Source organism: Marmota flaviventris, chromosome 1 (genome assembly GCF_047511675.1).
Source record: "Marmota flaviventris isolate mMarFla1 chromosome 1, mMarFla1.hap1, whole genome shotgun sequence".
NCBI lineage: Eukaryota > Metazoa > Chordata > Mammalia > Rodentia > Sciuridae > Marmota > Marmota flaviventris.
The window spans coordinates 207,618,445-207,632,900 of record NC_092498.1 but is presented as its reverse complement, the minus strand read 5'-3'; the positions used below and the strand labels follow the sequence as shown (position 1 = coordinate 207,632,900).

Sequence of the window (14,456 nt, the reverse complement as noted above, 5' to 3'; positions counted from 1 at the left end):
AGCCCTGTCTGACCCCCAAATCCTGGGCCACTTTCTGATGGCCCCAGTGTCTCTTTATAACCCAGCTTAGGTTTCCGAGCAGTAACATTAGCTCTGGACTGGTGTCTTGGCGGTGATCTGGGTTGATATCCATAGAGGGGCTTGGATGACCTGGCAGACATTCAGAAAATGGGACTCCACCTCCTCCCTCCCCTCCACGAGAAACCTTGGATTCTCCAAATCCCAGATGGCCAGGTAACAATAATGACTATGATGGCAACGCCAACAGCTATGACATGTCATCACAGTCATGAGATGAGGAAATATGGTTCCTGTCTTAAGATGAAGAAATCGAGGCTCAGAGAGGTGCAGAGAGCTGCCTGAGGCCACACAGCTAAGGGTAGAGCTTTATAGAATTTGAAGCTTATAAAGCTCTTGTCCAGGTGTGGCCACACTTGGGATGGCACACAGAAACAATGACATCCCAAGAACGAGCTAGATTACAGGTAGTTTTAAAACTTTTTTCTGCCATGATTTCCTTTGGCCCAAAGAAGCTGCAGGCTTCCAAGCTTCAGTGAGACTCTCCCCATCTCATTGGGTGACTTGGTTCTGTCTTTATTAGTCATAGTTGACCCTCATAACCCCAGAAATTTGAGGTGCTTAGTGTAGAGCACCCAGACCTAGAACCACCCTCCTTCTGGACCTTCTGGAGTCTGGCACCCTGGGGGGATAGAATCTCTGGGCAAGGCAGCCCTTTGGTGTTGAGAGAGTCAAGGAGGGTACCAGGAGACAGACAGGAGACAGACTGCCTTGATTACTGGCCGGGATGTGGGGTGATGGGGCCGGCCAACTATGGGATGCCAGGCCATGGGCCGACACCTGCCATTCAAGAAGGGCCATGTGTGTGGTGCCCGGTACTAAGCCGTGGTCCAAATCCTGCATTCCTTCTCTCCCGAGAAGGGAGCCCACACACCTTGTATAACAAGTCCCCATCTGGTGGCTGGCTGGGCCAACCTGACAAACCAGAGCGCCGTGGGCGTGGGCTATGCTGCAGGGCCAGTCTCCACTGCCAGATAAGGCCGGGCCCCAGCGAGGTGGGTGGAGCCAGCTCTGCCAGGGCCGGGCTGCTGGGTGCCTTGCTTGGCATCAGGGAGGATATTAGGGACTGGCTTAGAGAGAGGATGGGCATACCAGCCGCCCACAGCATTCTGAGGTGACAGTTTTGAATCTCTTCCACTTTTATAAAGCAGCAGCCACAGGAAGAGCAATAATGGTTGTGACCAGGCCTTTCCATGCCTGGTCTCACTGACCCCTCCCAACAGCCCGAGAAGGCAGGTCCTGTTATTACTAACTCATTTCACAGATTGGCAGAGGAGGGCAGAGGGACAGGGCTCAGCTCCACCCAGGTGGCTCACCTGGGGAGGGGGCAGAGCTAAATTTGAACTTGGGACTCTACCATTGAGCTTCACCCCTGGCATAAACTATTTTTAAAGACCCTGTGTTTAGAGAGGTTTTAGGCTTATAAAAAAGTTTCAGAGAAAGTCCAGTCCCCACGTGCCCACTCTTCTCCCCTGTAGATCCCCTATTATTGACATCTCATTAATGCTATGCAATTGTAATGATTAATGAACCCATGTCAATACATTGTTATTAACTAAACTCCTGAGTTTACATTAGGACTCACACTTTGTGTGGTGCAGTCTACAAATAAATTTTTGTAATTAATTACAACAGTTTCTGTGTGTATGTGGCACTAGGGATTGAACCCAGGGGTATTCCGTCACTGAGCTCAACCCCCAGGCCCCCCTCCTTTTTTTTTTTTTTGAGACAGAGTCTCCGTAAGTTACAGAGGCTGGCCTCAAACTTGCAGTCCTCCTGCCTCAGTCTCCCAAGTAGCTGATATTACAGGTGTGCACCACAGAACCCAGCTGCGATAACACTTTTGAATGGGTTACATGGTTTAGAAGTTGGAAAGGTGGAGACTGAATTAGGTTTCTTCTCTACTCCTGTCTCTAGTTCTTCCAGGACCCTTTCAGAAACAGCCACCATGGTCAATTTCTCAAAGTGTTTTTTAAAAGTTATATATAACATTTTTTCTTTTTCTTTCTTTGGTCCTGGGAATGGAACCCAGGGCCTTGTGTGTGCTAAGCACATGCTCCAGCATTGAGTAGCACCCCCAGCCTCTGAATTAGTCATTTTACTTTTTTCTACATTGTATTGGCGCATGCTGATTGCTCATAATGGCGGGATTTGTTGTTCCATATTCATACGTGCACACAACATAACAACATAATCCGTCCATAGTCATTCACAGCATTTCCCTTTCCCTTCCATCCTCCCTCTCCCTGGGCCCTTTCCTCTACTGATCTCCCTTCCATTTTCAAGGACAAACCCACCCCACCCCCCACCCCCAGCTTTCTTTTCCTCTCTAGCTTCCGCATATGAGAGAAAACATACAACCCTTGAATTTCTGATTTCGGTTTATTTCGTTTAACATAATGTTCTCGAGTTTCATCCGTTTTCCTGCAAATGACATAATTTCATCCTTTTTAAGGCTGAACCAAACTCCATTGTGCATATATATCACATTTTTCTTATGTATTTATCCATGGAAGGGCACCTGGCTGGTTCCATATCTTGGCTATTGTGAATTGTGCTGCTATAAACATGGTATGAGCATGGGTCACTGTAGTCAGTTGACTTTAATTCTTCAGGATAAATCCCAAGGAGTGGTACAGCTGGGTCATATGGTGCTTCCATTCCTAGGTTTTTGAGAAACCTCCGTACTGATTTCCGTAGTGATGGTACCAATTTGCAGTTCCACCAACAGTATAAAAAGGGTTCCTTTTCCTCCACATCCTCTCCAGCAGGTATTGTTGTTCGTATTGCTGGTGGCTGCCATTCTGACTAGAATGAGATGAAATCTCAGTGCGGTTTTGATTTGCATTTCTCTAATTGCTAATGATGTAGAACATTTTTTAAATTTATTTGTTGGCCATTTGTATTTCTTCTTTTGAGAAGTGTCTGTTTAATTCATTTGCCCATCTATTAATTTTGGGGGTTTTTTTGGTATTAAGCTTTTTTGAGTTCTTTATATATTCTGGATATTAATCCTCTGTCAGAAGAGTAGCTTAGCTAGCAGATTTTCTCCATTCTATAGGCTCTCTCTTGACATTCTTAATTGATTTCTTTACTGTGCAGCTTTTTAATTTGATGCCACCCCATTAATTAATTCTTAGCATTTTCTCCTGAGCTTTAGGGGTCCTATTGAGAAAGTTGTGGCCTATGCTTATAGGTTAGAGTTGACCCCACATTTTCTTTATTTTTTTTTGGGGGGGGGGTACCAGGAATTGAACCCAGGGGTGCTTAACCACTGAGCCACATCCCCAGCCCTATTTTGTATTTTTTTTTAGAGAAAGGGTCTCACTGAGTTGCTTAGTGCCTTGGTTTGCTGAGGCTGGCTTTGAACTCGAGATCCTCCTGCCTCAGCCTCCTGACCCACTGGGATTGCAGACGTGCGCCACTGTGGCAGACTCTCTTTCTTTTTTTTAACCCTACATTTTCTTCTAGGGGTTGCATAGTTTCTGTTCTAATTCTGAGGTCTTTGATCCATTTTGAGTTGATTTTTGTTCAGGATGAGAGATAAGGGTCTAGTCTCATTCTTCTACATTGGATAACCAGTTTTATGAGCACACTTGTTAAAAAGGCTGTCTTTTCTCCAATCTGTGTTTTTGACAAGTATCAGATGACTGTATCTGAGTGGGTTTTTCTCTGTGTGTTCTATTGTTGACCATTGATCTCTGTGTCTGTTTTTATACTGGTACCATACAGTTTTTGTTATGATAGCTCTGTAGTATAATTTGAAATCAGGGATTATGATGCCTCCAGCATTGCTTTTTTGGCTTCGAATTGCTTTGGCTATTCTGGATCTTTCATTTTTCCAAATGAATCTTTAGACTGTTTTTTTTCCTATCTCTGTGAAGAATGCCATTGGTATTTTGATGGGGATTGCATTGAATCTGTATGTTACTTCTGGTAGTGTGGCCATTTTAACAATATTACAAATTAACCATTTTTAAGTGCATAGTTCAGTGGCATTTAGGCCACTCATAATGATGTGCAACCACCACCACTGTCTAGTTCCAGAACATTTTCATCCCCCAAAAGAGTCCATCATCATTAGCATCTATGCCCTGCACCCACCACCCGCCCCCCACCCCCGCCCCAGCACCTGGCAACAACTCCTCTGCTCTCTGTCTCTATGGATTTGCTTGTTCTGGTCATTTCATATAAATTGGATCATACCTTCTATGGTCTTTTGTGACTACCTTCTGTCACTCGGCATCATGTTTTCTAGGTTTATCCATGTTGTGTCATGGATCAGTATTTCATTCTTTTTTTATGGCTGAATAATATCCCATTGTATGGATATACCATATTTTATTTTTGCATTCATCGTTGATGAATGTTTGGATTTTTCCACTTCTTGATGATTCTTGTATACAAGAATTTGCTTGAGAACTGGAGATGTAGCTCAGCAACAGAGCCCTTGCCTAGCATGCATGAGGCCCTGGGTTCCATCTCCAGCAACACACACACACACATTGTGCATGCACACACAATCACAAAATTTTATTTGAATATTTGTTTCCTTCTTTTTTATGGCTGAAGCAGTCCCATGAAGAGTGCTGTGATCCATGAGGAGTCTGATTTTTTTTTTCAGAGTATAATGGGGAGCCGTGACAGGATTTTCAGCAGGAGAGGTTCAATTTTGGGAAGACCCCTCTGGCTGCTGTGTGGAGGATGGCATGCTCCTGGAGGGCAAGGATGGAGTTCTGGAGACCGTTAGGAGGCTACTTTCCAACGGTGGCCTGGTGCAAGTTGGAATGATGGGGATGGAGAAGGGGGGATGTGAAACGAGCTCAGGGCAGACAACTGGCAGAACTGGGCAGGAGTTCGGATGTGGGGACAGGAGGGAGGAAGGGGTTGAGGTGAATCTGGGAGATGCCCTCAGGGGAAAATCCAGGCAGTGGCTGAGCCCACCATAGGATACTCAGTGTGGGACACCAAGACATAGAAATGACCCAGAGACTAGGTCATTGAAGCCACAGGAGGGGCTGACATCCCCAGGAAGTGTTCCCAGAAGGAAGGGAAGGAGCAACCTCGGGAGCCCCAAAATATATAAGTTGGATGAAGAAAGAGGGATCCAAAGAAGATTGGGAAAGGGGATCTTTGAGGCTGAAGTGGAGGGTGGGCAGGGCTGCGCTTCCAAAGGGCTTTGGATGCCAGGCTGAGGGAAGACTGGCGCCATGGAAGGTGTTAGAGCACAGGAGTTCAGGCCTTGAGAAGCTGATTATGGTGGCTGAGATGGGAGCCAGAGAGCCCAAGGGGCAGAGATGATGCATGTGGCCCCCTGTGGGCTGAGTAGGTTGAATCCCTCCAAGAACTCTCGAACCAACCCATATGATGCTATAGGCTCCCCACCATCACTGGGTTATGTGCAGGAAGGATCACAATGGGGTCAACCCAGAAATCATGTGTTACAATCACCTCCAGGTGCACATGGGTAAACTGAGGCCCAGGCCAGATAGTCAGCCACTGAAGGAGTCAGAATTAGGACCTAGATGTTCACATGTTAATGGCATGTGTGTGTGCATGTATGTTTTGCATGCATTTAACAAGACCCCCCCCCCTTTAATTTAGGTTCCTCACTTCACTCAGGTCTCTGCCCAGATGTCCTTCCCAGGGGGGCTCCCTTAGACCATTTTGTGTAAAAGAATTGTTCTTCATCCCCTTACCCTGTGTATGAGTTTTCTGTGGCTGCTGTAACAAAAATGACCACAAACCGGGTGGCTTCAAACAATATATATCTATTCTCCCACAGTCTGGAGGTCAGAAGCCTGACACTCAGTCAGCTGGGCAGACACACCCACCCCCAGAAGGTTTTAGGGAAGATTCTGTCCTCACTTTCTCAGCTTCTTGTGGCCCTGTCATACCAACTTCTGCCTCTTCTTCACCTGGCCTTCTCCTTTTCTATGTGACAAATCTCACTCAGCTTCTTTCTTACAAGGACACTTGCGATTATATTTAAGTTCAGCTGAGTAATCTAGACTTATCTCTCCAGCTCAAGATCCTTAATTTGTCCATGCTACTGTCATGTGTAACTAATTAGAATGAATAAAAAATATTTTTGGTGCACACCTGTAAGTCCCAGTGGCTCTGGAGGCTGAGACAGGAGGATGGCAAGTTTGAGGCCAACCTCGGCAATTGAGTTAAAAGTGCTGGGAATGTAGCTTGGTGGTAGAGCACCCTGGGTTCAATCCCAAGTAATAAAAAAAAAAAAATTCCCAACTTCATCACATCTGCAAAGACTTTGCCATAGGAGGTTACATTCACAGGTTGCAGGATTAGGAAAGGGTATCTACGAGGGGACATTATCCAACGTGCCACTCCGGGCTTTCCCTCCTTTCAACTCGACCAGGTACTTAACATCATGTTTCATCATGTGAGTGGTCTCCTCCCTTGAGCGCCTGGGCCACATGCATCCTGCTCATACCATCAGTTCCCCAAACACCTGGTGCTGAGTCACACCCAGAGCTGGGGCACAGAAAGTATTTGCCAACTGAATGCTGAAGCAAAGCATTCAGTGAGGGTGTGGCACGGGCCGGCACTAAGAGGATGGTCACAATGAAGAGTAGGTGGCTGGCCTTCCTGACGTTGCTGAAGACAATCTTTAGCTACTGTTTAATGGAAAAAGAAATGAAAACTCAAGTCTGCCTCAGTGCAGGGTGTCACCTGGAGCTGCCCACCAAGTTCAAAGCATGTACCTGGGACTCGGGACTTGGACCTCCTTGTGAGTCCATTTGGGAGTTTGGTTATTTTCCATCCCGACCCTGACCCCGGGGGAACATCCAAAGGGAAGATTGCCAACTCTGGGTCTGTATTTCTTCAAAATTTTTAAACTTGATAAAATACTCATTGGATACAATGTTGCCTTTTTAATTATTTTAAGCGTACAGTTGGGAAGCATGGAGTGTTGACATAGGCTTACATTGTCCTTCACCACCATCGTCCTTCACCACCCTCGGTCCCCAGAACTGTTTTCATCCTGCAAAACTGAAACTCTGTGCCTAGGACACCTTCACTCCCCGTCTCCCTCCTCCAGTCCCCGAACCCACGACTCTGCTTTCTGTCTGTGGATTTTATGTTCTGAGGATGACAGAGAAACGGAATCACGCAATATTTGTATGATGTCCCCAAGGCTCCTACATACTGCAGCAGGAGGTAGAATGTCCTTCCTTTTTAAGAATGAGTGCAGAATACAGTCTGTTCTGAGGATGCTCCACATTTTGTTTATCTATTCTTCATGGATGGACATTTGAGTGGCGTCCACCTTTCGGCTGTTGTTAGTAGTGCTGCTGGGAACGCGGCTGTACAAACTGCTCCTGAAGATCGGACTTTCACTTTTTTTGGTTTCTACCTAGAGGTGGAATGGTTGGATTTTATGATAATTCCATACTTAATTTTTAAAACAAATAGCGTTAATGTTTTCCATAGCAGCTGCACCCTTTAACCTTCCCACCAATAGTGCATTGAGTTTCCAATTTCTCCATATCTTTTCCAACACGTGTTATTTTATGTCTTTTTTTTTTTTTTTAAATCATGCAGGGGATGGGACCAGGACTCAGGCATGGTAGGCAAGTGCTCTACCACTGAGCTATGCCTCAGCCCTGCTTTTTTGGATATAGTAGCCACCCTAATGCATGATCATGTAGTTCTGTGCTTCAGTCATACCACCCTTCCCAACGGAGCTCTCCAAATTTGCCGACGACCCACCTTTGCCTAGCTCCTAGCTGTTTTCCCAGGGTGTGATAATGAGGGGAAATTTCACTTCTGATGCGGTTTGGTGTTGACTCCTAGAAGAGACTTGATGGAGGGAGGGCGTCACGGGTGGGCATGTGGGGATAGGGGACCCGGGAGAGGACCTGAGCACAGGGATTCCTCTAGCTGTGTTGTCCAAGCAGATAGGATCACTTAGGTGGTAGGATTGGGAGCAAAAGAGAAGAGGGCAGGACCCAGCCATTTTCAAGAACCTTCTTGGGGTTACCCGGGAATTGTGGTCCCCAAAGTGAGAGTGATTGACGTTGGCCCCTGGTAGGGGCTCAGGGAACCTCCGCATGCTCCTGTCTCCTTTGAATTTCAGGAACGGGGCCTGGAAAATGGAGAGAAGGGTGAAACCTATTTCGAAGGACCAATGTGAGATTCCACGAGGAGGGTTTCGCAGCCTGATCACGGTGCCTGGCACCCAGTAAGCCCTTCATCCCTGCTCACTGTTTTCTTCATGTTCTTGTTTTGGTTTCTCCAGGAGCTACCCCAAGGCAAGTGCCAACTGTGTCTTTGAGAGGCCACTGCAGAAAATACCAGTAAGGACGAAGAATCCCAAAGAATTGAAAACAGGTACTAAAAAAAAATGTGTGCATACATGTTCAGCGTAGTATATTTCTCAGTTGCCCCAAAGTGGAGACAGCCCAAATGACCGTCCAACAGATGAATGAATTAACAAAACGTGGCATGCCCAGGATTGGGGCTGTAGCTCAGGGGCAGAGCATTTGCCTATTACGTGTGAGGCACTGGGTTCACACCTTAGCACCGCATAAAAATAAACAAGTAAAGGCATGGTGTCCACTTACAACTACAGTTGTTTTTTTTTTTTTTTTTTAAATGTGGCATGTCCATTCAGGGGAATATCACTGAGCAGTGTAGGAATGAAGCGCTGAGTCTTGCAAGGTGTGGATGAGCCTTAACAGCACTATGCCGAGTAGATTAAGTTAGACACCAAAGGCCACATCCTCTGTGAGTCCTTTTATATGAAACATCCAGAATAGTCACATCCACGGGGACGGAAGGCAGGTTAATTGTTGCCAGGGGTCTCAGGGAGGGAAGATGGGGAGTGAGTGCTAACGGGCATGGGTTCCTTTTTGGTGTGATGAATGTTCTGGAACTGGGTAGAGTTGATGGCTGTATGACCCTGTGAATATCTTAAATGCCACTGAATGGTTAACTTTTTAATTAATTTTCAAAAGTCTCAATTATACATGTTTATGGGGTGCAGGGTCAAAATTCAACACCTGTGTACAGTGTGTAATGATCAGAGCAGGTAGTCAACCTCTCTCTCCCCTTAAACGTTCAAAAAATGGATTGACACATCATCATTGTACATGTTTATGGGGTACAGTGTGATATTTCAGTGTGTGTATATGATATATACTAATTAGATTGTGGCTCTCAATATTTTCATCTCTTTGTGTTTGGAGCCTTTGAATAACTCTCTTCTGGTTCTTCATTAAAAAAAATACATAAAATAGGGCTGGGGTTGTGGCTCAATGGTAGAGCACTTGCCTGGCATGAGTGAGGTCCTGGGTTTGATCCTCAGCATCATAAATAAACAAATAAATAAATTAATTAATTAAAGGTTCATTGACAGCTAAGAAATATTTTTTTAAAAAATAGGTTGCTAGGTACAGTGGTGCACACTAGTAATCCCAGTGATTTGGAGGCTGAGGCAGGAAGATAGCGAATTTGAGGCCAGCCTCAGCAATTTAGTGAGACCCTGTCTCAAAATAAAAAGGGCTGGGATGTAGCTCAGGGGTAGTGTGCCCCTCAGTTCAATTTCCAGTTCTAGTGTATATATCTCTATATAGTAGATAGAACTTATTCCTTCAACCTAACTGTGTGCTGGTACCCATTCCCCTCTCTGCCTTCCTGGCTTTCCATCTTCTAATAATTACTGTTACATATTCCAGCTGACTTTCTTTGTAAATATCCACATATGAGGGAAACGTACATATTTATCTTTCTGTGTCTTATTGATTTCACTTGCCAGGTGTGGTGTTGCAGTCCCAGCTACTCAGGAAGCCTAAGCAAAAGGATCGATTGAGTCCAGGAGTTCAAGGTCAGTATGGCAACATAGTGAGACCCTGTAATAAACGATCAACAGGTTGAGTGACTTATTTTGCTTGACATAATGTCCCCCCCAGCTCCATCCATTTGGCTGCCAATATTTTTGTTGCTCCCTTTACAATAGGATTCTATTGTAGGATATTGTTCTTTCTTTATGGCTGAATAATATTCCATTGTGTGGATTGCTCACTTTAAAATGCTTTATTTTGTCTTATGTGAATTTCAGCTCAATTGGTGGGGGGGGGGGGGGGAAAGGAAGAGGGAGAGGGAGGTAAGACAGGGGCAGAGAGACAGCCAACAGAGAAAGTTTCTGCAGTGGGCAGCTGGAGTTTAGTCCTGCTGGGAAAGCCAGGACAAAGGAGCCGGGGTATTTATCCACCAATGTGCATCCTCCATTGGTTGAGAGCCGCTCCTTCGAGGACTCTGATCAGCCGGACAGGGGCAGAGAGTTCTATGGGGCAGAGGTCACCAGGGGTGGCCCTGCAGGCGTCAAGGCTTGAAGGCATCCGGATGGGGCTGAGTGCCAGCTGCTGTCGTGGCTGGGGATGCAGAGGGGTCTTGGTGTCAGGACTTGAGCACACCTTGCTTGACCCCTTGGCCATCTCGTGGGTGGCCTGGTGTAGCAGGGGCGTGGCCCCACCAGCTCCGACTCTCCACCCCCCCAGATGCTGCCCATCACCGACCAACTCCTGCAGCTCCTGGGGCTGCAGAGGACCGCGTTCCGCGTGTACGCCGTCTCCGCGCTCCTGCTCTCCGGGCTCTTCTTCCTCTTCCGCCTGCTGCTGCAGCTCTGGCGCCTCTGCTGGGGCTTCCACGTCACCTGCCGCCGGCTGCGCTGCTTCCCCCAGCCGCCCCGGCGCAACTGGCTGCTGGGCCACCTGGGTATGGTGAGTACAGCCGGGCAGAGCTGGGCACGCCCCGGGATTCAGCAAGGGTGTGGCTCTGCTGGCCTCCAGGACTCTGGTCACATACCCTCCATGGCTCCCCATTGCTCTTATGAGTGCATCCACTGGAGCTCAGAGGCGGCAAGCAACTTACCCGAGGTCACACAGTTGGGATGAGGCAGAGCTGACTTTAAAGATGAATTCTTTCTATAATTCTGTAGCTACTGCTGTAGCATTAGGTACCATCCCTTGTAAAGTGGGGGATGCAGGGGTGGGAGCAGGAGTGGGGAAGGAGGCTCCTATAGGTTTTGTTGCTTCCTCTACACCCCAGTGTGGCTTCACTCTCTCCCTCAAATGCTGTGGATCCCAGGTCACCATTCTAGCCTTTTACCATTTCTTGTCTTTCAATGTTTTATTTCATGAACATATTCCGAGTATTATTCTAGGCAAATATTAACTCCTTCAGCCCTCTTGACAATCCTAGAAGTTAGGTCTCAGGACTATCTATTATTATTTTGTACCTAAGAATACCAAGGTACAGAGAGGTTAAGTAGCTGGCCCTAGGTAACCCAGTAAGTATGTGACTGAGCCAGGGTTCAAACTCAGGCTGTTTGGCTTCACTGTCCCTGCTATGGATGAGACAGCCTGGGCTTTTCCAAAAAGCCTACAGAAGTCAGGAGAGAAATCCAGATCCTGAGAGCAGGGAGGTTTGCGGGTCCCAGGACCCAGCTGCTTGGACCCCTGGACCCACTTGTAGGCCTCAGTGAAGTTCAGGAACAGCCTCTGGAGATTCCTGGTCCAGGCATCATGCTGGGCTTCGAGTGGACTTTGGATAGGCAATGGTCATCATTGTGGATTTTGGAGCCCTGGGTTGGAGACCCGTCTCTACCATGTACTGGTTCTGTGGCCTGGAGCAGGCGACTTAACTGCCCCGTGCCTCAGTTTCCCCACTTGCTCTACAGTTCTTGGTAGCCTCACGGTCGTTGTTTGGATTCCCCGGGTTGTGCTTGTTGTGCCCTTGACACTGAGCTTGGCTTTTAGCAAGCGCCTTGTGGCAGAAGTGTCTGCTCAGCTGCTGGGTCCTGCAGAAACCGGAAGCATGGAAGGATTCTAGAAGTAATTTTGGGCATGCTTGGATTGACTGTCTGGGAAGAAGGACTGGGATACATATTTGCACTTAGTAGCTCAAAGAACATTTTGTTTAATGGTGAGAATTATCTCAGATGGAAGGCTTAGGAGGGAGGAGGTTCCCAGCCCTTCTTCCCCCCTGGGGACCATCAGATTTTGCCTGTGTGTGCCTGAGTCTCCTTCCTTCCCCCAGCCCCAGCCCTGTCCATCCTCCCCAGCTGGGCCAGGGTACAGCTGCTTTCCATCTCAGTCCTTCAATTTGTCTCCCATCCTGACCCCAGAGGTTTTCTTTGTTTTTGACTTTTGCAGTGCTGGGCACTGAACCCAGGGCCTTGTACAGTTTTTAGGCAGGAGCTCTACACTGACCCATGCCCCCAGTCCTCCAGAGGGATTCTTGAATCAAACCACGACCCTCTCCTGCTCACATACCCTCCATGGCTCCCCAGTGCCCTTGGGAGAAAGGCTCACCCTTTCAACTCTGACCACACCCTCTCACCTGCTTCACCATCCTCCCCAGTCCCGAGGATTGGCTTCCAGTTTCTGTACCAAGGCTCCAGCTTCCAACAGCCTTTGCTGAATGATGCCCTCTGTTCTCTGCTAGATAAACTTCTCCTCGGTCTTCACGCCCCATGTCCAATGTCCTTGCTCCAGGAAGCCCTTTCTGGCTTCGATGGTGGTCCAAGAGGCAGTGGTGACTGGCCTCTGGGGCCCTGGGCAGTTGGCCAGGGCTAGCTCTGCAGCCCAGTCTTGAGCCCATGAGGCCCATGAGGACTGGGTGAGGCCCGATTTGCCTTGGGTACGGATGGGCAGAGGGCTGAACCTGGTAGAGAAGGAGAGGCCGGAACCAAAGAGATTAATTTGTTCATTTAATTATCATTGGGACCAATCACTGGCCAGTACTGGGTTAGGTTGTTAGAATCAGAGCCTTTTCCTGTTTCTTTTTTTAATTGTTGATGGACCTTTATTTTATTTATTTATATGCGGTACTGAGAATCGAACCCAGTGCCTCACACGTGCCAGACAAGTGCACTACTACTGAGCCCCAACTACCCCTGTTTCTTTTTTTGAATATACTTTTTAGTTGTAGATGGACACGGTCCCTCTATTTTATTTATTTATTTTCTTACATGGTGCTGAGGATCAAGCCCAGTGCCTCACACGTGCTAGGCAAACGCTCTACCCCTGAGCCACCGCCCCAGCCCAGCCTTCCTGGATTTCTCAGTCTATAAAACAGGGATGGATCTGCCCTGTATAATGGATTCACTTTTATAGATGTGAGCCCAGAGAGGTTGAGTTGACTTGCCCACAGCCACACAGCTGCTGAAGATGAATTTGAACTCAGATCCATCTGACGGGATCCTGAAGGGCTGCCTCCCAGAATATATAGAGCTGGGCTGTCCACCTTCAGATCCCGACTTTGCCACTGTGACAGACAATGCCCAAACCTGCCCATTTCTCTTGTCCCGTGTCTGGGTGCAAATGGTCCATCCTCCACTGCTGGCACCTGCATTCTAGGGGCTTTGGGAGTTCGTGCCCCCAGGAGCAGCCTGCAGCCAAGGACTGATGGACACGGGTGGATAGACTCTCCGTCGCCTCCCCCTCGGGTGGCTTGACAGCTCCCCTGCGCTGGCTGCCGTCCCTGTCCCTCCGGTCTCACTTCCCCACATCTCCCCATGTTTGGGAGGGTCACCTCCCACATGAGCTGCTTCCCCAGGACCCTTGTTTCAGCACCTGCTTGCGAGGGAGCCCCACCAGGACAGTTGCCCACTCACTTGGAACCCCAGACAAGCCGTTTGACCTTTCTAAACAGTCAAGTGGAAAAAAGAATAAACCTCCCCGGGTTCTCGGACACGTCCAGAGGTCCATGTGGAACAGGCATCACTCAGCAGCGCAGCGTGTGCGCACGTGTAGTTTGACAGTTAAGGTTGAACCTCGTAAATGCAGAGGTTGTCCGAGCTGTGAAGGGCTAAGGAGGGCTAAGGGGGGGCTAAGGGGGGCTAAGGAGGGCTAAGGGGGGCTAAGGGGGCTCCTGCTCCTCCTCCGTGGGCAGTGGAGATGGGCGAGGGCTTTCCCAGCTGGGTTTATTAAGTCCTCCCCAGCCGCCTGGGGGGATCGGTGGCAGTGCCTGTGGTTATTATTAGTGGTGGGTCGCTGACGGTGCAGCTTTGCACACAATTGAGACCCGGTAGAAGAATGAGGCCTGAGACGAGTGGGATACCTAGTGTCACTTCTGGTCCTCAAAACTCTAAATAAAATACAAAATTGGGCTGGGGATGTGGCTCAGTGGTTAAGTGCCCCTGAGTTCAATCTCCGGTACCAAAAAAAAAAAAAGAGTGGGCCAAATTATATTGTGGTATTATATGTTGTGTGCATGTGCAAATACGTGACAACAAATCCTATCACTATGTACAACTATAATGCACCAATAAAGATGTGGGAAAAACTCCAATTAAAAAACATGAAGTGGGGTTAATCCTAGTTTTATTGATAGGGTTAGTGTTAGTG

General features: G+C 47.8%; 1 protein-coding gene and 1 long non-coding RNA gene across 6 annotated transcripts in view; one reads left to right on the top strand and one right to left on the bottom strand.

The window, feature by feature from the left end:
• The window catches only part of Cyp4f22 (cytochrome P450 family 4 subfamily F member 22), a 63,006-nt gene that overhangs the window by 31,411 nt on the left and 17,139 nt on the right, over positions 1–14,456 (top strand). For 4 of the 5 annotated variants that reach the window (XM_071601659.1, XM_071601652.1, XM_071601663.1 and 1 more), the window contains 3 exons: positions 8,345–8,436; positions 9,863–9,931; positions 10,605–10,826. In XM_071601659.1, the coding sequence (XP_071457760.1) occupies positions 10,605–10,826 (222 nt within the window). In that variant the 5' untranslated portion in view covers positions 8,345–8,436; positions 9,863–9,931. Of the gene's footprint in view, positions 1–47; positions 235–8,344; positions 8,437–9,862; positions 9,932–10,604; positions 10,827–14,456 lie in introns of all 5 variants that reach the window. The other variant, XM_071601657.1, reaches the window with a different exon arrangement.
• LOC114090091 (uncharacterized) lies at positions 6,983–10,707 on the bottom strand. Its single transcript, XR_011704367.1, has 4 exons — positions 10,623–10,707; positions 9,824–10,478; positions 7,816–8,191; positions 6,983–7,459 (listed from the first exon to the last, which is right to left on the bottom strand). It is a non-coding gene; the product is annotated as an uncharacterized lncRNA (long non-coding RNA).